At 52.8% G+C, this 25,727-nt stretch overlaps 1 protein-coding gene across 3 annotated transcripts in view; it reads right to left on the bottom strand.

Moving 5' to 3' along the window:
* LMCD1 (LIM and cysteine rich domains 1) overlaps window positions 1-25,727 on the bottom strand; it is a 27,453-nt gene that overhangs the window by 1,617 nt on the left and 109 nt on the right. The window contains exons 1-5 of one of the 3 annotated variants that reach the window (XM_027640701.1): window positions 25,651-25,671; window positions 11,626-11,714; window positions 9,598-9,853; window positions 4,552-4,881; window positions 60-275 (exon numbers count right to left, since the gene is read on the bottom strand). In XM_027640701.1, the coding sequence (XP_027496502.1) occupies window positions 60-275; window positions 4,552-4,881; window positions 9,598-9,853; window positions 11,626-11,714 (891 nt within the window). In that variant the 5' untranslated portion in view covers window positions 25,651-25,671. Of the gene's footprint in view, window positions 1-59; window positions 276-4,551; window positions 4,882-9,597; window positions 9,854-11,625; window positions 11,715-24,371; window positions 24,900-25,650; window positions 25,672-25,727 lie in introns of those variants that run through there. The other 2 variants (XM_027640700.1, XM_027640699.1) reach the window with 2 other exon arrangements.

The following is a 25,727-nucleotide window of genomic DNA, read 5'->3' as shown; positions in this document are numbered from 1 at the left end:
GCTCTGGCACAGGGGGATCAGGAGCTCTGGCACAGGGTGGGGATCAGGGCTGTGGGTACCTCGTCGCAGCCGGCGCAGCGGGGCCGCAGGCTCTCGCAGTAGTGGCGCCCGCACCAGGCAGCCCCTCCCTTCCAGAAGTAGATGAGGTCGACGAGGGGCTCGGAGCAGCGGCAGCACACGAAGCAGGCCGGGTGCCACTGGCGGGAGTAGCCGGCCCGGTCGGCGTAGACCACGGGGCAGTCCCCGGGCACCGCCTGCTTGCAGGTCTCGCAGCGCTGCGGAGAGAGGCCGGCAGTGAGCGGGGGCAGCGGGACCCCCTCCGTCCCGGGGCTCAAAGCCCTGCGGGATTGCAGCCACGAGGAAGCACCTTTGGCTCCAGGGCACAGGGGGAAGACGGGGTGCTGAGCAGCTTATTTTGGAGGTCTTGGGAGGGATCTTCCCTTCCCAGACGTGCTCTCTGCATCGCTCTGAACCACACAGCTGGTCAGAAGCCCCGGCAGCAAAACAGAACAAACTCATCTCCAAGCGTGTCAACGCTTCCCACTTCTACACGGCCTGGAGGACCTGCTGTGCTGCTGCTCCACGTCCCACAGCACTGAGCAGGACAGTGCCAATCAAAAGCAGACAACACAGGGCATCACAGGGCACCCATGGCCAGCAGGGCCAACATCCCCAAGACTATCACTCCACATCCTGGGCAAACACCTGGACCAGTGCTACCTATGGACAGTGTCAAGCTGTAATACACGTTAAGTCATTATAAATATATTTGTCTAGACTACTGCTCACTTTCTTCCAGCCATATCCTCGGGCAGGTAAGAACAGCACTACCCACCACCAGCCAAGTGACTGGCCTTTGGGACCTCCCCAGGCTAAAACCTTCACTGGAATCCCAAAGTCCTGCAAGAAAGAGTTAAGAATTCCTACAGTGCAGCACTGCAGCACATCAAAGATGTAATTTTACAAAGAGATTAGGAACTTTGGTCTTTTCTCACTGTTTTCTATCTGTGCCTAACTCAGATGTCACTCCGCAAGTTTCAGAATAGCATTTTCCATTTCTAACAGGCCAAAGAGCCAGAATTAGCCGTGGCTAATCTCAGGATTAACAGCATCCGTGCACATTACACACGAGACCAACCGCTGGCTGTTTGTGTGTGCCTGCAGAGCGATCCTGTGATTAGTGCAGAGCCAGCACTAAAGCTCCACTCAGAGGCTGACAGGATGCTGTCCCAGTTCCCATTGAAGCTGGATAGTCCAGGTCAGGGGAAGAGCTTCCGAGTCTGGCCTTCATCACTCCGGACAAGAAACACTCTTCAGTAGCAGCTGGAATCTCTTCAGCAGAGCCATGGCTGGATTTCTACCAGCAATCCCTGCAGCAGCCTGGCCGAGGCAGCAGGAGCTGCCTGTGTGTCACACGTGTCGTGGTTACACTGCTGTGACCGACCAGAGCGTTGGCACAGTGCTGTCCCTGCTCCAGGTGGCACAGGGTCTGGGACTGGGAATGTCCCTGTGCTCAGGGGACAACTTCACTTATAAACACCCTGACTTAAGTCAACAGCTTCTAATAGGTGGGTGAAATCATAGGACCATAGAATGGTTTGGGTTGGAAGGGACCTTAAAGATCACCTAGTTCTGACCCCCTACCACGGACAGGAACACCTTCTGCTAGACCATGTTGCTCCAGGGAGGAAGAGACACGAAAATAAGATTTTTCAGTAGAAGGTAAACTAACAGTCCTTGAACTGCAGGAGGACAACAGGGATGGGGCAGAGACAGGGGAGGGGACAGATTTCCACCACCATCACCAGCCCCTTCCACCTGCTCACACGTGAGAGCTTGAGACACTGACCTTTGCACCTACAGCGTTTCCTGACTCTCATCCTCCTGTTACACAGCAGGAGGCCACAGGATTATCTACACCCCTTTTTCTCTGTTTGGTCACTGATACTCCCAGCATCCCACGTGTTTTGCCATCACCTCCTCCCTCGTCCAGCTGGATTGTCAGTAACCACCCGCCGCCCGTGGAGCGGTTCCACCGCGCTGATGGGTATCTCCTGTTTTCCCAGGAAATCCACTCTGACAAGAAGAGGCAGCACAAGAGCACAGACAGAATGTTTCCTGGCTTGGCTGTTCTGCTGAAAGGGGATATGTCTGCTGACACTGCTCCTTCCACCACGGAGGGCTCCAAGACTCCAAACACTCCAAGCCCAGTGTCAATGAAGGGGGGGATGGCACAGAAACTGTGGGATTTCTGCTCTGGAGGAACAGGAACAGTATGGAGTGACTGGCAGAGAGCAGCACTCCTGGCACACCAGCAGCATGGATGGATGGGCACCGAGGAATTCTGCACCCACCATACAGGACTGAGGCCTTTTCCCTACGGCCCCGACACCTCCCCAAGGCACCAAGTTTGGGTGACTTGGGGCCCCAGAGCCCAACCCTGCAGCTGCCTCTGCTCTGTCAGCCCCGAGAAGCCACAGACCCACCATCCCAGCCCTGCTTATCTTGCAGGATCTAAAGTGAGAACAAACACAGCAGTTTCCAACCCCGAGCTCAAGTTTATTGCCAACAAGAACTGTCAAAAAACCAACTTATTTTGCTGTTTCTTTCTATGGAAATTATTCACAGGGAAAAATTCTTCACAGGGCTTTTTCCAAGCATCATATAACCTCCATCCCCTGGCATTTACACACTACATAAAAGGGGCTCTTCCAATTTGAGATGGGATTGGTGCTCATTTTACATCTCCACTGTGCAGGGAGAGGAGTGAAGACTTTATTAGCTGAATTACCAGAGGTGTTGGTCAAAAAAGTGTCCTGTTCTCCTAAGCTTTTCTCAGCTCGCTCTCTTCAGCAGCTCCTGTCCTGCAGTGCCAGCTCCCAGGGAAGGAGCTACCAGGCAGCACCAGCCTTCCCCAGAGCACTCCCTGCACTGCTGGCCTCAAGCTTTTGGGAACAACAGCTAGTTTGGACCCCTTGCTTCAGGATTCCATTTGATTCCAGCACAGTGACCTGTAACACCAGAGGAGTCCCCACTTCTCAGGGGGTTAAGGATAATCTTGTGCTTGGTAGAGAACACTCAGCTTGTGGGACAGACTTACAGCAGTGATGGCCCCTCTCTGCAACCCAAAAGAGTTCAGGAGCTGCCTGAGCTCAGCTGCCTTCACAGAGATTGACACTGGGCCTGCCGTGCCTCTGCCATGCACTGGGCTGCACACTGTGGCCATCCCACTGGATCTGCCACTGTTTTGGAAGCTGTTCCATTTTTCAGCTGGTGCCTTGAGAAAAATGATGCTTCAAATCAAGAAGAATAACATCACAGTTATGTATTTATTTATTTGAAAGGACAAACTCGCAGTTTAAGTAAACCTTTATTACTATGATGACTTATCGAAATGTTTAAAGGAAACCTTCCTTTTTTGGCTATTTTTTGAGCTTAGAATTCTTTGTCCAATTCAGTGTTTTGTTGCAATAGGGAAAACCTTTACTGTGCCACTGGACTCAAAGGCAGATGCACGTTAACAAGCATGGCAGAGGGGAGACATTACCCAATATGGACTGAAAATGAAAACTGCTCTTAACATGTCAACCTCAGTGCAGGAATGGCAGGAAAAATCTCCTCTTAAAAACACTTGGACACCATTTGTTTTTTCAGCTTTAAATCCTCTGCTGCAAGTCACTCTCACAAAGGCCAGGACAAGATATTTCCACTCACCATATTTTATGATAAGCATCTGTTCAGCAGCCACAGAGGCCACTCCAGACAGTGCTGGAGAAACATAAATCTAAAAGGGTGTTGGAGAATCTCAGTCATTTCCCTGTGGAAATGTATTTGTATTCCCAGGGACACAGGGTGGCTGTTTAAATCTCCCCAGAGCAATTACAGCCCGGGGAGCACCGTCTCCATGTTCACAGCTCTGTGGTAACTGCACTGAGCCATCACCTCCTGTCAGCTGTGGTCTTTCCACTCACTCTGGGCTGGAAGCCCACCTGGAAACACTAACTCACAGAGAAACAGCTTCTGATTGCAAGTACCTTACTGGCTCACATCACAGAACCATAGAATCATTGAGATTGGAAAAGACCTCCAAGCTCATCAGTTTAATCCTCAACTGAATACCACCACGCCCACTGAACTGTATCATCCAGGGATGGCCAACCTTTCAGAGCCGCCAAGATTCCAAAGTTGAAATCACCAGCTCCTACAGCAAGGATCCCCTCACCTTGGCCTTTGCTGTGGAGGGAGGGCAATGAGGAAGAGGAGAAACCCCCTTTCACTGCTGTCAGACAGACCCTTGTGCTCAGCAGGGCTTGCTGGAGCAGAGGGTCTCTCCAGAGTGCTTCCCAGGGCTGTACCAAGGCACAGCACGATGTGGCCGAGCACCTGCAGCAGGGGTGGAGAAGCCCACGGGAGCAGGATGGCGACAAGGAACAGACCACCCTGGCTGGTGCCATCTTTTCCCCATCCAGCTGAGACTGACTGTATTCCTGAAGGCTCCCCAAGCCCGGAGCAGCCCCATCCCCCCGTGCCCCATCCCATCCCAGCACTCACGTAGTGCCCGGCCGTGCTCTCCAGGGCCCCGTTGGTGGACTCGGGGGGTTTGCCGGAGTCGATGCTCTTGTCTTGGGGCTTCCCTTCGTCCTTCCCGCCGCCGCCCTGGCCGGGCAGTGCCACCTCCCCCACGCCCAGCGCCTCGGCCTTGTACTTCTTCACAAACTCCTCCATCAGCCGCTGCTCGCCCTCGGTGAGGCCGCGGCACTGCGCCGGGTCCTGGTCGTACAGCGGGAGCTGCCTGGCCAGCCGCCGCCGCCGCTGCAGCGCCCCGTCCGTGCCCGCCACCGGCTGCAGCTCCCTCGGGATCAGCTCCATGTACTGCATGGCCTGGACGGGGAGAGACCAGTTACTGCATGGCCTGGATGGGGAGAGACCAGTTACTGCATGGACAGGGACAGACCCAGTTACTGCATGGCCTGGGACAGGGACAGACCCAGTTACTGCATGGCCTGGATGGGGACAGACCCAGTTACTGCATGGACAGGGACAGACCCAGTTACTGCATGGCCTGGATGGGGACAGACCCAGTTACAACATGGACAGGGACAGGCCCAGTTACTGCATGGCCTGGGACAGGGACAGACCCAGTTACTCTGACTGCCCGTGGCAGGGAAGCAGGAGCTTGGCATGGGACGCTTTGCTCACCTTATGGAGTGGTGGCAGAAAACGTGACCCTTCCCCTCCCTTCTCCCTTTGAGGTGTTTTAACCCACAGTTTGGAAATAGAAGGCTAAACTGGCTCAGATGCCAGTGGCAGGCAGGCTGTACTTAATCCCTTCATCCTCAAAAACAGGTTGCCTGTTTTTGGAGAGGTTTTGTTTTGTTTTAAACAAAACCCAGCCTGCCCAGGAAAGCAAAGCAGCACGGACAGACCTGCTTTGCTGGCTCACACCCAGATCCCAGCACACCCTCCCTCGCTGGCACTACCAGGATACTTTTCTGTGTAATTTGACAACAAAGTTGCTGAAAAGTCTAAAAGCCCACAAACATCAAAATCTAAGACCAGTTTCCTTCTGCCTTGTGCTAGGACAGTGAGAGCTGCAGGGAGTGGGTAAGGGGCTGTACCTGCACCATCCCAGAGCCCCCAGGGCTGCACAGAGCACAGTTTACAGTAAAATATCCCCTTTAATAAATTAAAAATATTATCTTAATACAGGAAAAAGTAGTTAAATAGCAGTTGGGTCTGGAACATCAACAGGCACCAACTCCACCCCTCTATTGACTTCCCAGCAGAGGAAAGGTATTTGGTCTCCAGTGCCCTGTGATATAGAAAGGAAATGGCAAGACAATATCCAAAATAAAGTCTCCAATTCAACTGCCACTACCTTAAAGCCAGAGTAAGCCCATCTCTGTCCCAGGCTGGGTTAGTGCCTGTGGGATGTGGGGGCTGCACAGTTAACTTCTCTGGCTGGGGATAAGGGAAGGGAGTTTCCCACTCCGGCATTTTTCCTATTGTAGTGTGAAGAGTGACAGGGTAGCCAGTTGGCTCCCTGCCATTCCCTGTCAGACCAGCATCCAGCTGCATTAGATTTGCTTCTTACTGGGTCAGCACTTGAGAACTCAATTTAAAAAGAATTAGCAGAGAGATTTAACTGTTTGTGGCACATGGGCTGGTTCAGGCCAGGCTTTTAAATACAGAAATGCTTGCACAGCACTGAGCAACTCATCACCTTGGGAAAAACTTCCAAGTCCCTTCCACCTGGGCTACTCTGAGCCAGAGAACAGTGCTGCCAGGCAGGATTCCTGACAGGAAATTAGCAACAGATAATGATTTAATGGAAGCAGGGCTTCTTCTCCCTGCATCTTGGGGTGTAAGTTAAAATCACTGTACACTGGGATATTAGACATCATGACTCAGTACACTGTGTCCCTGTGCAGGGCTGATGTCCAGTTTCCTGGGAAGGCTGGTGCCCTGTGGAAGAAGGGGCTGCTCAGGAACAGCAGGTTGGAGAACTGCAGGATGCTGGGGGAGTGATCCGGTGCACTAGTGGCTTTTACAGGTGTGAGGAATCCTAATAGGAATGACAGGAGAAAGGGACAAGAACTCCCTGGCAGCTCCTCCCAGGCTCACACGGGCACTGTTGGCGGTATCCAACAACTGCAAAGGGAAAACCAAACCCACTGCTGTGTGACCAGGGACACCAGGACAGCGCTGCTGTCCTGCACTGCCCTCACCACAGCACGAGCTCCAGCAGAGCAGTGACACGGTGGGATCTGAACAGGAAAGATTCACGAGCACTCACACAGAGGAGAACAGCGTGGGCACCTGGAGCCTCCTGTTCCAGTGCAGCCTCTCCATTCCCAACACAAAGTGTCTGTGCCGAGAGCGAGAAAAGCAAAACCTCGAGCCTTCCTTAAAGCCTGCTCAGGGACAGGTTTCAATATCTGCCCCAACATGTGATGGGATGTCCCTTCCTGATCAAGGGAGTGCTTGAAGATATAATTGCAGATGTCATCAAATGGGTCCAGAGAAAAGATAAGGGGAAAAAAAAATCCAACCGAACACCAAACATTGACATGAAGGATAACAAAAAGTTGCTACGTCTGCTGCTACCACATATTGTTACAGTCAATGCTTCACTGTGTGCCTGAGTGCAGGTAATTTTGAGGAAGAGCATTTTAGGATTTCACTGTTCGCTACTGATTTTGGAGCTATGTTATGACCTGTTCTTCTCCCTCTCCCCAGGGACCCTGAGTATCCATTTCATGACTTCTCCAGGTACCGCTCAATGAGAACGTGCTCTGAACTTCCTCCTATTATTGACCAACCACTTCAGCCCAGCGAGGTTAAAAGCCATCCCACGTCTGCAGCCTGCCTTCAGAAGGAAACCACTGGAGCGAGGCAGTTATGCACTAACAGCTTTTTGGCCCAAATCCCCTTTAAACTATCCCAAGAGTGGCTGACATCCAGCTCTTCTCCTCAAAGTTTGTCAAGTTGATCTTCAAGCCAAAATTTATCAAAGTTGTCTCCAAGCTCCTGAACGTTGTTTATTTGAACCAAGATATATTCCAGCACATCCAGGCATGATAAAGAGATCAAAAGCTTTCATAAAGTTTTTGACCGCCCACCTTCAGGGAGGTGGGTCAGGGTTGGGGCTTGTTTTTGGACACAGCCCTTGGCACAGGACCATGCTCCCCATCTCCCCTTTTTACCCTGAGTTCTTTCTATAAAACCTAAACAGAAATATTTGGTACCCTTGGAGCTGCCCCTTGGCAGCACCACAGGGATGGAGCTGGATGCTGCAGGAGGGGGAGAGTTGAGATCCAGACTCCCCAGTGCCCCTGGGCTCCCAGGGGGCTGCATTCAGGGTCACCCCAAACACTCCCAAGGGAGAGAGTGCAGGGCCATGAAAGATGAAATCAGCCCAGAAGCCACAGAGTTTGGGCACCCCTCAGGGCAAGGAGCTGGCCCTGCCCGAGGCACTGGCAGCGCCGCCCTGCAGCTGCCACAGATCCCGGGTTCCCCAGAAATCCCAGGCTGGGGGAAGAGCACCATCATTGTTCTGCCCATCCCTCACCAGCTCCCTGATTCCCCCTGGGACCTGTGGAAGGCAAACACTGGTCACACAAACATTCCTGCGGGGCCAGCTCCCCCCAGAGCACAGGGAGGGCAGAGGTGGCTGCGGGCACACAATGGAGCAGCCGGGCAGGGGGGCACCAGGGTCACGGCCCCTCGTTCAGCCCAGTGCTGCTCCAATTAGCCCCCTGTGCATCCCCAGTACGGAGCTCACACCCCCCAGTCAGCCTGCCCAACGGGCTGAGTGCCGCTGGGTTTTAGGGAGAATTAACCAGTCTGTCCCTGGGGATTGCAGCTGCACTTCCACATTTGTATCCCCAATTCTTCTTCAAAAAAAATCTGGTTGCAGTTTCAGCAGCTTTAAGCTATTTGTGTCATCCAAGCAGCAGAAGGTTCTTCCCTGCCCACCCCTGACAGTGGAATACAGAATGGTTTTATACCACAGCACAGTGAAAAGCCAGTTAAATGCTTTCCTTCAAGAAATGCTCTGCTGGCTCACACTTCCACACGCCAAAAACCATTTCCATCCCTTCCCACACAGCCTGTCCGGAAGGAAACTGGGCAGGGGAGGGAGGTGGAGCAGGGCTGGGGGCTTGGTTTCAGATCCAGGCCTTGGCACAGGACCACACTCCACTTTTTATCCTGAGTTCTCTTTACAAAATATTTTTTATTTGGGCCAGATTATGTTTAACTGTAAGGAAAAAAATTCCTAGCTCCAGAGCTGGATCTGGGAGGGGTTCCTCTGGCAGCAGTGGTGGGCAGAGCTCCTGCCCATGCAAGCAGGATACTCTCAGCACAGAGCTCAGCTCTGCTCCAGGCTCACATGCCCTGGCACGAGAAGCCTTCCTGCTCCTGTTCCCGGAGGCAGGAAGCTCCACAAGTCTGCTGGAACAGGGCTGGGCTGCTGCTGCTCTTCAAAGGGAGTGTGAGGAACCCTGGGAATGGAGGCTCTGAGCCCACTGCCCCAGGGGAAGGCATCCTCCAGCAGCAAAGGGATGCTCCCTGTGAGCAGGAGATGGGGGGTCCAGGGGCACAACCACCCAGCTGCCCACCCAGTTCCACGCTGCCCACCACCAGGAGAAGTCAAACCCCTTCCCACTCCTCTGCTTGCCCAGACACCCCAGGAAGGCCTGGAGGAATTGCTCCCACATCCCACCTGGAGCTGGCAGATGCTGGTGTGGGCTGTGCAGGGCTGTAGGACAGCAGGGATGGGATGGGATCTCTCCTCAGCAATGCTTTTATTAGATATCAGCTTTACCGATAGACTGAGCTTTGTACTTGTAAACTCCATTAAAACTTCTCCTAGAAATGTAAACCAACCTATAAACCCCAAAGGCATTCCATCCCCCTCTCCTACCTACTCTGCTTATTCATATGGTTTTCCAAAACACAGAGTGCTCTGTTCATCTCTGCTCTCTGAGGCAAACCAGGATTTACTGTTTTTCCCCAATAACCTTATTCCAGAGCTGAGTTCTGTTCCTGACTCAGTGACCCACCCAACAGGCCGTGGATGAAATGAAGCCTTACCAGCTTCTGGGCGAGCCCTGGGGGTGCCCACTCGTAGGTGATGGTGTCGAAGGTGGGGTCCTTGCCCGAGATGTTGGGGTTGGTGACGATCATGCGGTTCCTCTTGTAGACGCGGACGCCGTCGCCGCCCTTGAGCCGCGCGGTCAGCGAGGAGTACCTGGAGTCGGCCAGCAGGCGCCCGACCTTGCGGTCATCGTCCAGCTCCGAGCTCAGCCCGTGCTCCTCCTGGCTGCACTTGCACGATTTGCAGATCTTCCTGTGGGCCACAAGAGACATCACCCTCTGGGTGTGAGCTGGGCTGTGGGAGGCGGGGGGGTCATGGAGCGTCAGCCTCTTCCAGGGGTTAAACCCAGCCCAGGGTCACACTGCAGGACAGAAGGCTCAGTACATGGAATGGGTTGGGTTGGAAAGGACATGAAAGCTCATCCAGTGCCACCCCCTGCCATGGGCAGGGACACCTTCCACGGGCAGGGACACCTTCCACCAGCCCAGGTTGCTCCAAGCCCCGTCCAACCTTACCTTGGACACTTCCAGGGATGGGGTAGCCACAGCTCCTCTGGGCAACCTGTACCAGGGCCTCACCACCCTCACAGGGAAGAATTCATTCCCATAATCCATCCAACTCTGCTCTCTGCCAGTGTGAAACCATTCCCCCTTGTCCTGTCACTACAAAAACTCCCACCTGCGGGGAGCTGCTGCTTCCCCTGAACTTCAAAAACCCCTTCAAGCATCACTAAATTGGAGATCAGTCTCCTCATCAGACTCCAGTGGCCCAGCCTCACCTCTTATGAAGCTTTACATGGCATTAAAAAAGTGACTGCTAGAAGGAACTTATGCTTAATTGACTATAATTTGAACTGTAATAGCTATAAATCACACAGACAAATGTCTAAGGCTCCTCTCTGCTGGCCAGCATTGCCATCAAACACTAATAACAAAAGGGACAAAGTAACTCTGACACAATCCCGAGGATTTCAGCAGGATCCTGGAGCAACAATGAGTCAAACCAGCATCTAATGGAGTCAGTTAACAACAAAAAAAAAGTAGTTCTTCCACCAAGTGAGTGTTTTAAAGTTTGGATTCCACCCAGCTGAGGTATCAAAACAGGGAGCTGACAGTGTCCAAGGCATTCCAGCTGCAGCCAGCACAGCTGGGCCACAGGCTCCCTGTGCTGCTGCTAGACACATACAGACCCCAGAGCTCTGCAGGCACACAGAAAGGAGCCCAGTGTTGCAAGGCAGCTCAGGGGGCACTAATTCTCTTTTAATTAGTGACATAAGTAGGGCTGCCTTCCATTTGAAAGCCCCTTTGTTGTCCTGTTAGGGCAGGGAGCCCCCCACCCCTGCCCTGAGCAGGGTACGCTGGCCTGGGCAGCTCCCATCAGCTACTGCCACCAGTGGCTATTCACTTCAATTAGTGCTCCTAAAAGGAAATACTGAAGATGAAATCTCAAATGAGACATTCTGGCACTAAGCACAGCATTTCAGCTGGGAGGAGGCAGGACAGGACCAGACACAGCACCAAGACTGAGCCCATGGCTCTTGGTCACACCCCAGCTCTGAGCCCATGGACACAGGTGACAGCCAGGCACTGAGCACAGCTCCTCCTGACCACATGGGATTGTCATTTGGGTCTGCACTTCCCTGCCTCCACAGCCAGCAGGGCTGTGTTTGTTTTCAGTATTCCCAAACAAGCTGAGAGGGCAGCGTGTGGCAGGCAGGGGGCTGTGCTCTGGCACACACACACTGCAGGGCACTGGGTGGCTGGCCAAGCACAGCAGGCTGCAGAGTGGTAGCAAAAGTGGGACAAGCCCACTGCATGGAGCCTCAGCTTGCTTTAAGCACTTTTAGATGAGATTTGAACCCAAAGAATAAAAGAGCAGGAGCAGTGAGGAGGGGAATGGAGAGCAGGGGCACAAGCATCCCCTCAGCTCAGCATCTCTACTTGGCTCTCAGAGTCACCAGAGGCTGAATACCAACAGGACCCAGGGACATGGCCAGGCAGGGCCCCTCCAGGACAGGACGTTACCTCCAGGAGTGTGGCTCGAAGCCCATGCAGGTCCCTCGGCAGCGCAGGCAGGGCACAGCTCTCCCCAGCTGTGGCTGGCTCCCCGACATCTGCAAAAGAGCAGGACACCCTGTTGGAGAGGCTTTATCCTCAGGGGTTATCCCAGACAGAGCACTGAGAGTGTGCTTTGTCCTTCAGACATTGACTTCTTCAGCCATTCCTTATGTCCCATGAAGCCTCAAACCTCCCAGATGCCAACTGACCATGTCCATGCAGCCCCACTACACGTTCATTTAGGGATGCTTGGGATGAAGGTGTTCACCTCAAAGTGAGGGAAAATGGAGGGGATGGCACATCAAAGCCAGTGAACATGGCCACACTGGGCAGCCACCTTCACCTTGTCCACTGAGACCTCAAGTCTCATTTAAAGGCAATTTTGATTCAGTTTGTACAGGTCATGTATTGCTCATGGATCTGTGCAATTCAGATCACACGGGAGACATGGAGGTGTTTTACCATAACCTGGTGCTAAACTTGTTTTACTGCAGCTGGGACCTCCTTGGTCTTTCTCCAAGGGTATTTTGGGCATGTGGCACGTTTCCATGCCTCTGGCACTGGGTTTTATGGGTGACTTCCACAGTGAACAGGAAACAGTGGAAAGGCTCTGGGGAAGTGAGGGGAAGACATGGGGGATGCAGGGCTGCAGTTGTGCTGCACTTCGTGCTGCTCACTGAACACAGAAAAAAGTCACTCATATCCATGGGCACTCACTGCTGCAGAGACATCCAAACAACCTCCCAACATGAGAGACAAGAGCAAAAATCCACACCAGGAGCCAGTACCATTGGCAAATAAACCTATTTTAGTGTCTGTCCCATGAATTTATCAAACACAGCTCTCTGAACATGAAGAATGCAGGAGGGTGCGGCAGGAGACAAAAACAAAGTGCTGCAGGAGGCACCAGGGCGAGGTGACACCACGAGACACTGGATTTATCTCAGCCTGGATGTTTATACAGGAGCTGTCAGGCTCTTGCCTGAAAGACATGTTTGTTCCCTGTAAAAATGAGCTGAAGGAAAACAAGGACTGTCCCAGGCCCAGCAGGAGCAATGGCAGCACCACAGGAGCATCACCCCAGCTCAGGAGACCAGTGCAGTCAGAGATCAAACCACAGGGCTTAACTCACCATCCATCGCTGCAAAAAACACCACCTTCAGTCCCCAGGCATTGCCAGGGGGAGGTTTCTGACCTCCCATGCAGGTTTCTGACCACTCTGGACCTCACAGTCTGCATTTCCCATGAGGGCTCATGACACGCACAGAGCTCCCACCTCCCAGCCCCTTTTTGGGCCCTGCTCCCATTTATTGAGCTTTTATGGAAGATCTTTAATCTCCCTTGTTCTAGGCACTGACTATTCAGACCTGTACACACACTGAGAGCCCATCTGAATCCCAGAATATCCTGACTGGGGAGGGACCCACGAGGATCATCAATGTCCAACTCCCTGGTCCTGGGACAGGCTCGAGGGCTCACACTCCAGCAAAGCACAGGCAAGGTTGCAGAGGTTTCCAGTGCTGGGGAAGGCTGGTGCCTGCCCACAGAATCTGAGCCTATTCTATGTGTGTCTCTGAGCTGTGACAGTCTTTCATTACAAGATCATACACTATTTCAGTCACTACCAGTTACGCTGGCAGAGGCTGCTCTTGCCAAAACCTATTTTCAAAGGGAGGGATCAACAGCAGTAAAAGAACAGGTGAAAGAACAGATGCTGCTCCCCAGTCCTGTGGGGCCCTTGTGCTGCCCCAGCTCCGTCCAGCTCCAGGTTCTGCAGCTCTGCTTGGGTGTGAAGCCAGTGAAGATGCTTTCAGCCCTCCTTCCTTCTGCATCCACCTGTTCCACTTCCAGCACCAGCTCCCAGGGTCCTCAAAGCTCCTGCGTGGATCTGGGGCACCCCACGGTCTTCTCTGACATTCAAACTCATTCTGTAGCCTTCAGGAGGATGAGGTTATTTGATGGCATTCAGGAAAGACATTTCATTTCTTTGGAAACGAGTAAAATTTGCTAACAAGGACAAAGGTTCTATAAAAAGATGTTCTAGAAATGACCAGAGGTTTGTTTGCCAGTTTTAAGGTAGATGACATGCCTTTACATGCCTTTTTTTTTTGCCCAGAACTAATAAGTCTCTACACAAGGCTGCTCATCCTGGAAAAACACAGACAAAGGGGTACAAAATGGCCCATTTCAGCTCCCTTTGCCCTAGGACTGCTAGTTCACTTCTGCCTCATCTTTCACCCGTAATTTTCATCTTAATTTTCCACCTGCAGTTTGTCCCAAGATTTTGAAGCCAGTGAAAAGACCTCACACCTCAGGAGTTAAAAATAAATCTTAAAAATGACCTTAACATGCCCAAACACTCCACTCTAATATCCAGAAAGAGAGGACATTTTTGGTTCTTCAGCCATGTGCCAGCTCTCCAGGAGGGATAAAGGCATCTAAGATTTCCATGTAACACTCACAATCCTGCCAGTTCTGGAGCCATGTGCCAGGTACCCACTGACTGATGGGTTTAACTGAGTCTGATCTTAGTGAGTGAGACAGAAGCTGAGTATCAGCAAGGGACTGTGAGTGGTGGTTTATCTAAAATACAAACATCTGGATTAAATAAACTCACTGGGAAAAGGTTCATTACACACAAGGGGAAAAGCCCAGGGAAAAGCACAGTCAGTAGCAAGAAGCAGCATGTAAGCCCTCCTAAAACAACCTGACACTGGAGTCCAGGGAAGTGTCACTGCAAGAACTCGCAGCCCTTTGGGGTGGCACCAGCCAGTGACCCCCACACAGAGACAAACCCCGTGTGCCACTTCCTTGCTTCAGTGAGAACAAGTCCCTTTCTTGGTAATTTATTCTACTTGTCCAAACATGATTCCTGTTCTCTGCCCAAGTTCAATCAAGGTTAACTGCTCCTCACTCCAAACGCTGCCAGCAGTGGCTTGGGCACTGCTGTCCCTTGCCAAGGGCAGGGTGAGTGTCCTGCAGCCCACGGTGGGCAGAGCTGGGGTCCCACAGGTGCTCCCCCACAGCACTGTGGGTGAACAGCCAGCTCAGGTGGATGGACGTGTCTGACCAGTGCTCCCAGGGGCCTTTGGGCTCTAAACAAAAGCTGGGGACCCATTTCTCCAAGACAAAACCAAGGAAGTCTGAGCCATTACTTTTGGGCACATACAGCTTCAGGCATGTGCAGGACACTTGGTCCTCAGCCCTCCCACCTCTGCACTGCTCTAGCCAGGATGAGACCACACCTTTGAGACCAGGAGCTTCAGCGCATAACCAGAGGAGCTGTGGCTGCCCCATCCCTGGGAGTGTCCAAGGCCAGGTTGGACGGGGCTTGGAGCAACCTGGGCTAGTGGAAGGTGTCCCTGCCCATGGCAGGAGGTTGAGACTAGATAATCTTTTAGGTCCCTTCCAACCCAAACCATTCTAGGATTTCATGATTCTGTGACCACCTCAGGAACTCCTGCTTGCAGTGTCAGCAGCAGGAGACTCCTCACCATGTGAGTCTGGAGCTACAGGAAAACACGTGGGGGAAACACTCTGCAGACTGGGAGGCTCCTCAAGCCAACACATGGCTCCTGAGATGGCTCAGGTCTCTCTGCCCTTGGAGGTGCAGGTCTGCAGCAGTAGGGGAAGGTGCTGAGATGGCAGCTCATCCCCACTGCTGCTTAGGTGACCCCATGGAGCTTCAGGGACATCCCTGTGGCACAGACAGGTCTTGCCAGGTCACCAGGAGCAGCCTGGGTGCACTTGCCCACTGGCTGCAGCACTGCCATGCCCTGCAAGCTCAGATCCTTCTGGGCAATGTCTCCTCAAGGGTCCTGAAAGCCCAACCAAGTCTCTGAAGGAGAAAGTGATTCCTCATCCCCTTGGAAGCAGAGGGAGACTCGAGCCACTCTCATTCCCACCCCTGTGCAGGGCCCAAACGGAGCAGGCACTGCTGCCCACTCAGCAGCATGTCCTGCCCAGATACAGAGCTTCTGCTCACTGCTCTGCTCCAGTTCCTCACATAGGCATAAAAGGAGATTTCTTTAAAAAAAATATGCAAGACACTGCAAAAAAACCCAAACCCAGCAAGATAATGTGAAACAAATGCTCCAACTATCTCAGGCTCCACCTATGCCCAAGCCCATCCGGGAACTGCAGCTGAACTTTGGCATCACCTTAAGATAAAGAGTTTGAAGACATCTGCAATGCTTAAAAAAAATAAAAAGATAAAACCAGGCCCGTGTCAACAAACTGCATAAAGACAAGAAAATCCTGCTCACTAGGACTAGATATACACTCCTTGCAACATTTCTGTTTTGGCTTTCCATGCCTTAGAGCATTCTTGCTGTTAGAGGAGAGAAAGCAAGTCAGGGCAGAGGAAATTCTTGGGTAGTGAAATGATAGGAAACAGAGGCCATTCTACCCACAAAAACATCTCTGAACAGGCTCAGGAACACGCTGGTAATACCATGGTTTGCTGTTCCACTGGCCAAAGGCAGGGCCAACCATTTGCTGAACAGCTGGAAAACAGAGAGCCCATAATGACAAGTGACAAGGAAAGAACCCAAACATGGCTCCACCTTGGTTCAGAGCTTGAGGACTCCTCTGGAAAGGAACACTGAGCTTCCCAGGAAAGTCAGGTGAGATGGACCCCTGGCTAGGAGCCATAAGCAGGTCAGAGTTCAGCCCCACAGCCTGCTCTTTTTGCAGCTCAGCTGAGACTCCAGAAGGTTCTTTCTGTGTTTCATCACCCTCTGACCAGCCCAGCACACCTTGGCCAAGGACCTTTTGCCAAAGGCTCTGGGGTTTGGTGCCAGGGGACTGTCCTCAGTGGCACTAGAACCTGTAAAAATATTCTGCTTTCCTTAAAGGACCTAAAGGAGTTTGATCCACCAGGGGAATCCAGCCCAGGAAGAGCAGAGCAGTATGTGGTGCAGCCTAGCAGGTGCCTCGGGGCTGTTTCCCTGCCCTCAGCCTGATCCCCCCCCAGCCTCTGGCACCACCTTGGCTCCTGACCCTGCAAGGGGCGATGCAGTCACGAGCCTGGCTCCTGCTTTTGGGTCAGGCTTAGTTTTCTTCCCTTTCTCTCGCCATTAGACTGCTCCTTGCTTGCATCACCTCTCTTTGGTGATGCACAAGGCACAGGGTTGAGACACACTTGATGAGTGAGTTGTGACCTCCAGCAGGAGCCTGTGACATGTCACAAGAGCACAGAGCAAACCGGGCACTTGGGGAAGTAACAAGGTGGAAGCAGGAGAGCAGAGCCAGCTCCAGCTGCTCCATCAGTCACTGTGACACAGGGATGAGAACTGAGGTAGGGAGATCCTCATCTGATCAGGGATGCTCAATCCATACTCCCTTGGAAAGCCAAGGTATCTCTGGGCAGGAGGGGCTCACCACTGGCCACACAGACACCACAGACCACAAGGGAACACGGGGTGGTTTCAGCCTGGACACCCCTCTGGCCAGGAGCAGCACTGGCCACTGTGGAGGGGACCCAGAGGGTCACCAACCCAACTGGCAGGTTAATCTGGACTTTCATCCTCAGAGGAACTCAGGTCTGAAATAAGGTTCAGAGTTTTGGTAGGTTTGGCCAACATGGCCATTAATCAAGACCATCAAAGGCTCGTTACACTTCCAAGACAGTTACACCCCCTCTCCTGGACAAGCTGGTCCCACAGGCACTGATGGGACATGAGGCTGGACTCAGCTGCTCTGACTCCTCTGCTCAGTGCCAGGGGAGAGCATGAGTGTCAGGGAGATCCATGAGCAGGGTGAAGGGTATCCATCCTGCAGCAGTGTCATCCCTCCCTGCTGGGGAGGTCACCTGCAGCTCTCCAGTCACAAAAGGGCTTTGGGGACACACTGCCACGGCCACAGCTCCGGGAGGGACGAGCAAAGGGGGGCCCTCCTGCTTCCAGAGGCTTCTGGATCCCAAAAGCACTTATTGCACAACTCCCTATTTGGAGACTGAAAACGGTGCTGGAGACACGTAACTACCTCAAGTATGTTTTCTCCTCCTTTTTAGGGAGAGAAGAGGAAAAGCTGGTTTCCAAAAAGTTACTCCAAGTTCACAACAGCCCTTCATAGCCGAGCTCCTCATTTCACCTCTCCTTGCAGTCAGAGCACTTCCCAGTACTCATGGCAAGCTCAGTCCAAACCCTTCCCTGCAGCCTCTGGAAGACCCTCCCACAGCCTCAGCATTGGATACCCTGCCCCTAAATAAAAGCCATGGCAGAAGAGAGCTCAGGGACCACGTGAACCTTTGGGTGGGTTCCTCCAGCCGCTAGGAATTTTGGAGATTAACAACTAACTCTGAAACAGACCCTTGAACAATAGAAAAGGGAAAAGTCTCACAATATTCACATGGGTGGGACCAGTCTCCTCAGCACAATTGCTGAGGAGTTTTAGGATATGGATGGATAGCAGTTAATTTGCTGTCATTAGTTGACTATAATAGAGCTAAGCTTGCATAATAATAGGAAGCCAGCTCAAACTTCCTTGAGAATTTCCAATAACTGGAGGGTGTAAGGGTTTACATCCAACGCAAGGTTTCTATCCCAACAAGGGGAGTGCTGCAAACTCTGGGGAAGCACAGCACCATCAGATAAAGTGAAGCTGGACTTAGATGGGTTGCAGGGAAAATCAGCCAAACCCAACAACACAGTGTTAATGCATCCAAGTTAAACCAGGAACGCTGCCAGATGCTGCACATACAAAAAGCCTGTTGGTTGCATTTTCCTTCCTATTGTGGGTCCAGACAGGCAGATTTGCTGTCATGTCTTATTGCACACAGCCACGTGTGGCACCCAAGTGTCCCTTCCCAGTCCCACACAGCCACCTCTCCTCCGGACGGGGCAGTGACAGGCAGCCTGTTCACCCAACCCAGGGACCTCTGAACTCTCCTCACAAAGTACCAGCTTGGCCTCCAGCACCTTAATTCCCAGTTTGGATGGGCAATCTGCCTCACTCAGCATTCTCCTAGATAGCTTTCCCATCTGGGAAAACCTCTCAATAAATTCCTTGGGGAGGAGGGTCACCCGCTTCTCCCTGAACTTGCCTCTCAAATCCTTGGAGGAAATTACCCTCAAAGACACCATGGGAGAGCTGAAAAGTTCCAACAAGCTCCACTGTGGACCTGTTCCTCAGGATCCAGTGCTAAGCATGGCCTGGGGCGAGTGCTGCTCCAGCTCCAAGTGCTGGCAGAGACCACTCGAGCTGAGCTCACTGCAGGTACCAGTGTTGGAGCCAACACTGCCCAGGCTCCTGCTGGGGATGCCAAGTGATGCCACCCACTTCACTTGTCATAAATGAGCATTAAGACAAAAACTGAGATACTGAAGGAATCCAACAAACCAGCCCTGGGTGGGATGAAACCCCCATGTCCCTGCTGGAGAACAAGGAGCTCAGCCTGAGTCCCCTCAGGGTTTGTTTGGCTCATCCTCTCTTCTGGAACAGATCCTCCCTGAGTCTCCTGTGCCAGAGCCCCGTCTGGTTCCACTGCTCTGCTGCTCCTCAGGGTTGGTGTTGCTGCTTCTGCTTATCAGGCAGAGGCGAGGTCTGATGGCATGGGCTGACACGTGCCAGCCCTGCAGACATCCCTCCCTCCAGACATTCCCAGCCTGGGACTCTGCATGCAAGCCTACAGCACTTGGACCAACTGAAGTATAAAAATATCAGCTCTTGAGGATTTTTCTTTCCACTTCACCCTGACACACCAGAGCAGAAGTGGCACAGCAGAACTGCCACTCCTGGAACACCTGACCTTGGCCAACAGTTTTACATACTGACCATTATTGAGTATTCATTTTTCCCCTCCTGCTGATGACCAACCAACTGAATGATCTGGGCTGAAAGGGACCTTTAAGATCAACACATTCCTTGACTACACCTGATGCCCAGTGAGGTCCCGCCTCAGGTGTGCTCAGGACTAACATCCAGTCCTGGTACAGAACAGTCTAAAACATCCCCTGGACCTGCTGCAGGAGAGCTCAGCTCAGTGGAACATGCAGGCCTGTGCTGGCCAAGCTATGCTGAGTTTCAGGAGAGACTCCACGAGTGCATCTGTAAGTGGAATAAATCTGTGCAAGGGCAAACAACTGCCCCTAAAAGTGCATTAACCAATACACACGCTCACTACTGCCCTTCTGAGAACAGCACAGGGCTGGTTTGATCTATTTTCTTCTTATTTTTATAGACAGAAAACATCTATTGTAATCATGACCTGAAAGCAATTTGTTTCCCTGCCAGATTCTGAGCAAGCAGTTATTCCAATTACCACTCTCAAAGAGAAAAAAAATCCCTTACAAAAGGCTGTCTTTCATCTCAAATTCTCTCTATGGGATTTATTTAAGGCACCAGTGAATGGGCTGGTATCATCTGGAATACCAGAAGCACTTATTAAACTTTGCAGAGTAAGAAGTTTGTTGCCTTATATTTTAGCAACAAAAAGACCAGGAAAAGGCACCAATGCTGGAACAAACTATTTCAATGGAGCTGCCAAATCCCAGCCTACGGGATGACAGAGCTCCAACAACCAGGGCCTCTGCAAATACCTCGCTCTTCCAAGAGCACATAGCTGGCAACATTCCTTTCTTCACTAACAATGTGTGAATTAATGATAAGAGAAGGGCAAATGCTGAAAAATCAGATGAACAGATTTTTTCCACAGGCCAGACAGTGCTTCAGATATTTGGGCTTAATTATAAACCCAAACCAAGCCATGGGACATACCTGGAACAGGAAGAACCCACCCAAATTTAACTAAACAGCAGCTGTGCTGAGTTCCAGAGCACTCAGGTAAGTGTTAAAATGTGACCTCCAGTTACTTGCCCAGAGCCAGCTGTGTCCTTCCCACCTCCTGCAGCAGGAGAAGGTGATGGATTGCCAGGAATGCGGGGCTCAGTCACTGCCATGATGCACTGCTGGAGCTGCTTCCATCAGATTTCCATAGAACAGCTGATTTAGTCCTAAATATCTTTCAGCAGTAGAAGGATCTTTACAGTCAAGGAAACAGGAGGAAGCTGAAGGTGGGCACAAGGGCAGGGCCATGCCTGGGCCTCCCATCTCTCTCCTTCATCCCATCCTGCATTGCAGCCTCACCGTGTCAGCTCCAAGGAGACCATGGAATGTGGCCACCTATCCCAAACCCCTCCAAAGTCCCCACATGCCCATTCAGCTGTGCAAAATGCCAAAAAAATGGCTGGGGCATGAGGTGGTTCAGAGGAAAGGCACAGTGAGCTAACAGCCCTGGCAGCTACTGCAGAGCTGTCCCACCAAGCCCTGGGTCTGCAGGGCTGGTCCTGATCCAGGACAGGTGCTGCTCACTGACTCCATCCTCGTGCTCTGGATTAGGACACAGGCTGACAGGAGCCCAGGTAGTCCTCCTGCTGTAGCTGGCACCTGTGGATGCTCTGTGCTTGTCCAAACTGACTGGGCAACATGTGAGATAGGAAAACAGGGGACAGAATTTTTTTTTACCTGGAGCTTCACAACCTTGACACAAGTTTCCCTCTTAGAAGGGAATAAAGTAGGATGGTTTTGAGCAACAGGTTTCCAGGTCTTCAGAAAGAGCAAATAAACAAGTCCAAGTGAATCTTGTGGCTGGTGATGTCCTGAACCCCAAGGCAGAAGCTGAGGGGCTGTGCCACCCCTAAGACACAGGTATCCAGCCACCAGGTTTTTGGGTGAACTTGCTTTCCTGTGTTCCTCTGACATAACCAAGTGATGAAGTCAAAGCATTGAGAGTAGATGAGATGGTAAAAGCAAACAACTGCCCAGAAACCTTCCCCTTTCTCTGAGCCCCATCTCTAAATAAAATAGTAGCTCCAAGCTGGGACATCTGAGTACCGCCTTTCCTGAATGGCTGAGATACAATATTTCCTTTTTGAAAAAAGAGAAAAAAACTCAGCCTACACAAATACTCCAGACACTGCCTCCCTGCAGCACCAGCGGGATTTTGTAACTTGTAAATTGTATTTTATGGGACTTGATTTAGCTCTGAGTCCAAGTCCCAAAATAAGCTCCTTAACCCCTGTGCTGCTTTATGATTTCATGTCTATAAATACTTGGTCAGAGCAGGTTTCTGCATTAAGATCAACATCTGCTTCCCTGTGACAGCTGCTTCCTCCCCTGGGCTCCAACACAAGGATGCTGTTCTGGGAGCAGGAGTTTCAGTCCCATGAGGTCAAACCAGCTTTCAAAGCTGGCATAGCCATCTCCCTGGGCCACCAGCCATGCACGTGTGACCTGTCCCCAACACCGGGACTGCTCATCCATCACGAGGGGGCTTTGCAGAGAAGGTACCATCTCCCCATGGGAACTGAGCTCCTGCTGGCAGGGACCACAGCCAGAAGGGATGAGCACGAAAGGGCTGCAAGGGACAAACAACTCCCAGTGGTGTAATTGTTAAAAGTTATGAGGTCCAAGTCCCCAGAGCCGAGATGAAGCTGTTTGTACAGCTCTGACAGCGTTTACACAACTGAGCAGCAGCACGTTCAAAGGACTCAGTGCTGGCTCTGCAGCCCCTCTGGGCAGGCACAGCTCCTGCCACCCTCACCACTGCCTGCCCAAACTGCTCACGGTGCTTTGGGACACAACAGGCTCCGCAGATGTGTCCCACAGGAAATCTCTGGGCAGAGCACCCCATTATTTGGGAGCTGAGCGTCCTTACCCACAGAGCTGGGCACCTGCCAGGCCATGGAGAACAGCTTGGGGCTCAGCCAGGCACCTGCACACCCTGAGCGAGGGACCCAGTTTATGAAAGCATGAACAAAAAAGCTGAGTCTCCAATGTGTTCCTCAAGCTTTTAAAAGCTCTAAATTTTTGAATTTTATCAAGGGCAAGCTCCCAGTCCCTACCAGCATTCCCATCCACGTCTGCAGATACATGCAGAGGGGTTTTCAATCATCCAGGTACTCTGCTGATGGAGAGGGAGCTCCTGCCTCTCCCCAAGGCCCCCAGAGCATATCTGGAGCCCATTTATCTCTGCAACAACAACGCTTCTCTCCTGTCCTACAGGCTGCTTCGGATGTTTGCAAGTTCCTGTGCTAAAGAACTGAAGAAAGAAAAAGCTAAAGAATCAAAATTTGTATTAACTGAGCAAACTTTACCTTGGTTTTGATGGGTGCTTTTAGCTCAGTGGGTTATTTTGTTCTCCTGACAAGAAGGGACAGTTTAGTGAGAACAGTACCCAAGCCCAGTGCCCAGCTGGCCCCGCTGCAGCGCCCGCGCCGTGCCAGCCATCGCACCAGCTCTGCTCCGAGCTTTAACTCTCCACTTACAACTTCATCCAAACAACCCCTGTGCCAGACGCAACGCTGTCCCACTCATGTTGCTTTAATTTCCTCAGAAAGAATCCCAGAATGCGCTAGGCAAGACATCAACAATAATTAAACCCAACAGTGATTGAAAATCAAATTTTCGGGGCCTCGCAACAAGCCCTAATGAGTTCCAGACCTGCCTTCCCCGACTTGCTCAGACTGGCTGTGTGACACTGCCAAGCCAAATTAAAATCTGACAGTACTCCACGCCGTGCCCAGAAAAAGTGCCCGTCTCAGGATTCAGGAAATTAAACAGCCGTCTGCTGCGGAGACGCCCGTTTGTCTTTGCACACAGATTATTCACACACTGAGCCAGAGCCTGCATTATTCTTTTCCCTTGTTTTCATTATGTCAGTTCGTATCCCTTTTGAAGTGCAAACTAGCTGGGACTTCTTTTTTTATACTGCTGTGTTCAGGTGAGAGGAGACAGGCAGCTGGGCAGCAGAGCCCTGCAGACCAGGGCACCACCCCCTCGCCCCCACAGGGGTTACACTTGGCACAGCCCAGAGGGGGCCCCGAGAGGGTCTCCCAGCAGAACTACACCTTCCACTGCAGGCACTTTGTGTTTTTCCCTCATGGATTTCATTGGAATAAAGATGGCATCTTGTCCTTTGCCTTCCACCAAGGGGAGCTGAGGATCCAGCCACATGTTCAGGGAAGGCTTGAGGGTTTCTGCATCCATGGGCCTTTTGGGGTGCACTGTGAGCCTTCACTGCTCCACTCCCTGCAGACAATGCCCCAGAAGCTCCTGGGAGATGGGTCCAGTGCAGAAATAGCTTTGCCAGGGTCTGTTTCTGCTCCTCAGCACGGATTTGCTCAGCACTCCTTGCTGCCCACCTCCAGCCCTGTTCTGTGCTCTCTCCCAGGAGGACACCCAGCCTAGAGCTGTGGCAGGGGCTCAACCCCGCTCAGCCTTCCCTGCTCCAGACAAGGCAGGAATTGAGCTGCTGTAGCAGACCCAGCCTGCCCACAGCCCACACACAACCCCATGGACAAGGGTCAGTTCTCACTCCCATGGGATTCATCTCCACTCCATCTCACACACTTCCCAAGTGCTCCAGCTGGCACCCAGAGGTGCCCCCACGGGAGCTGTGGCAGACAGGACCCTGTGGATGTGCCCGAGGGTTATCAGCAGCAAGGACCTGCTGGCAGGGGACACATTGCTCTGAGTCTCTGGGCATGACACACCAGGAGCCCTTCCCTGCAGGCCCCACCAAACCCTGGCCACCCCCTGCAGGGACAGGGTCACCCTGCAGTGCCACACTGGGGGTGCCTGCCCGTGCCAGCAAGCACTGACAGTGCCACGGCAGGCAGCCAACAGGGTCAGCAGGGACAGCGAAGGTGGCAGGGCTGGAAAGAGGAGCAAGGGAGGGAGGGAAGGAGGAACCCCAAACCCCTCAGTCTCACCTCAAAGCATCATGTATGTCAGGCAGGACGCAGGGAGAGCAGGAGCACAACACAGCCCCAGTCACCCAGACCAGACACAGACAGCAACTCCCGCTGCCAAACACCAACCTTTGCCCGGGGCATCCTGCGAGGAGCAGCCAGTCCTCAGTAAAACCCGGCAAACAGTTCTCCTTGGGATCCAGCAGTGGCTCAGTTCAAACCTAACCTAACAAGGAGCTACACCTCGACAACAGAGGCTGACCTTCCCGTCCTGACAGGCAGGGAGGGACCTCCAAGGTCAGCACCGGCGACAAACTTCATGGCAAAGGGCAGCATCCCCCCTGGTGAAGGTTCTGGAGGTGCCCCTGTGTCCTGGGAGACCCAGGGTGCTAGTCCCAGGGCACAGCACTCGGCACTGCCCACTCGGGGCCATCTGGCACCAAGAGATGAATCTCAGCAAGCTGGCAAGGGGCACTGAGCTCATCCCCGAACCACGCGGTGACAAAGGTGCAGAGAGGAAGGTCGTGAAAGCAGCTGCTCCCTGACAACCCATTCCACACGCTTTTATCTGGCAACTAGAATCCCTTCCATCCAGCTCAGTGCCATGCCAGGAGGGCCTGTCGGCTATTCTGTCCCCATCCAAGGACGCTGTGGCACAGCTGGGATTTCCTGGAGCGAACACTTTCCAGACGGTCTGGAAGGGCACAAGCATGTCCCCCAGGACCCCAGCTCAGCGCAGCTGTGCCTTACACCAGTTAATTCAGGCAACAAACAGTCGCTTTTCCAGCAAAAGCTTTGGTGGAGTAACTTTTTGTACCGAAAAAAGCCCCAACCCAGGAGCAGCGTTGGGCACTGCGGGTGGGCAGTCCCGGAGCGGGGCTGGAACTCACGGGTGGATGTGCCTATGGAGGGGCAGGGAGGAGGGAAGGACTTCAGGGATGGGGCCTGTTCCCTCCCGGCCCAGAGTGGGGGGTTCTGTCCTGTCTCAGCCCCGAGCTGGGAGGGTTTGTTCTCCTGCCGGCACAGCGTGGGCAGAACAGGGGAGATGAGGAATAGGGGGAAGAAATAAAAACCCGGAGTTTCTCAGCCGTGCCGGTGCCCGGTGGGCGCTCGCACCTCCCGCGTCCCCCCGGACGCGGCTCCCGCTCGGTGCGGGTTCGCCGGCGTCCCCTGGGAAGGGAGGCACAGCCCGGTCCCCCCTTCGGACCCACCCGGGGCTCTCCTGGGGAAGGGGGGCACAGCCCGGTGCCCATTCCCCGGAGTCGTTCCCGGGGCAGGGGGCACAGCCCGGTGCCCCGACTCGGGATCAGTTCCCGGTCCGTTCCCGGTTCATTCCCGCACGGTCCCGGGCTGTGTTCCCGGTCCGTTCCCGGTCCA

The sequence above is a fragment of the Corapipo altera genome, unplaced genomic scaffold (genome assembly GCF_003945725.1).
Source record: "Corapipo altera isolate COAL_440 unplaced genomic scaffold, ASM394572v1 55, whole genome shotgun sequence".
In the NCBI taxonomy this organism is placed as follows: Eukaryota; Metazoa; Chordata; class Aves; order Passeriformes; family Pipridae; genus Corapipo; species Corapipo altera.
This window is presented reverse-complemented; position numbering and strand designations above follow the sequence as displayed.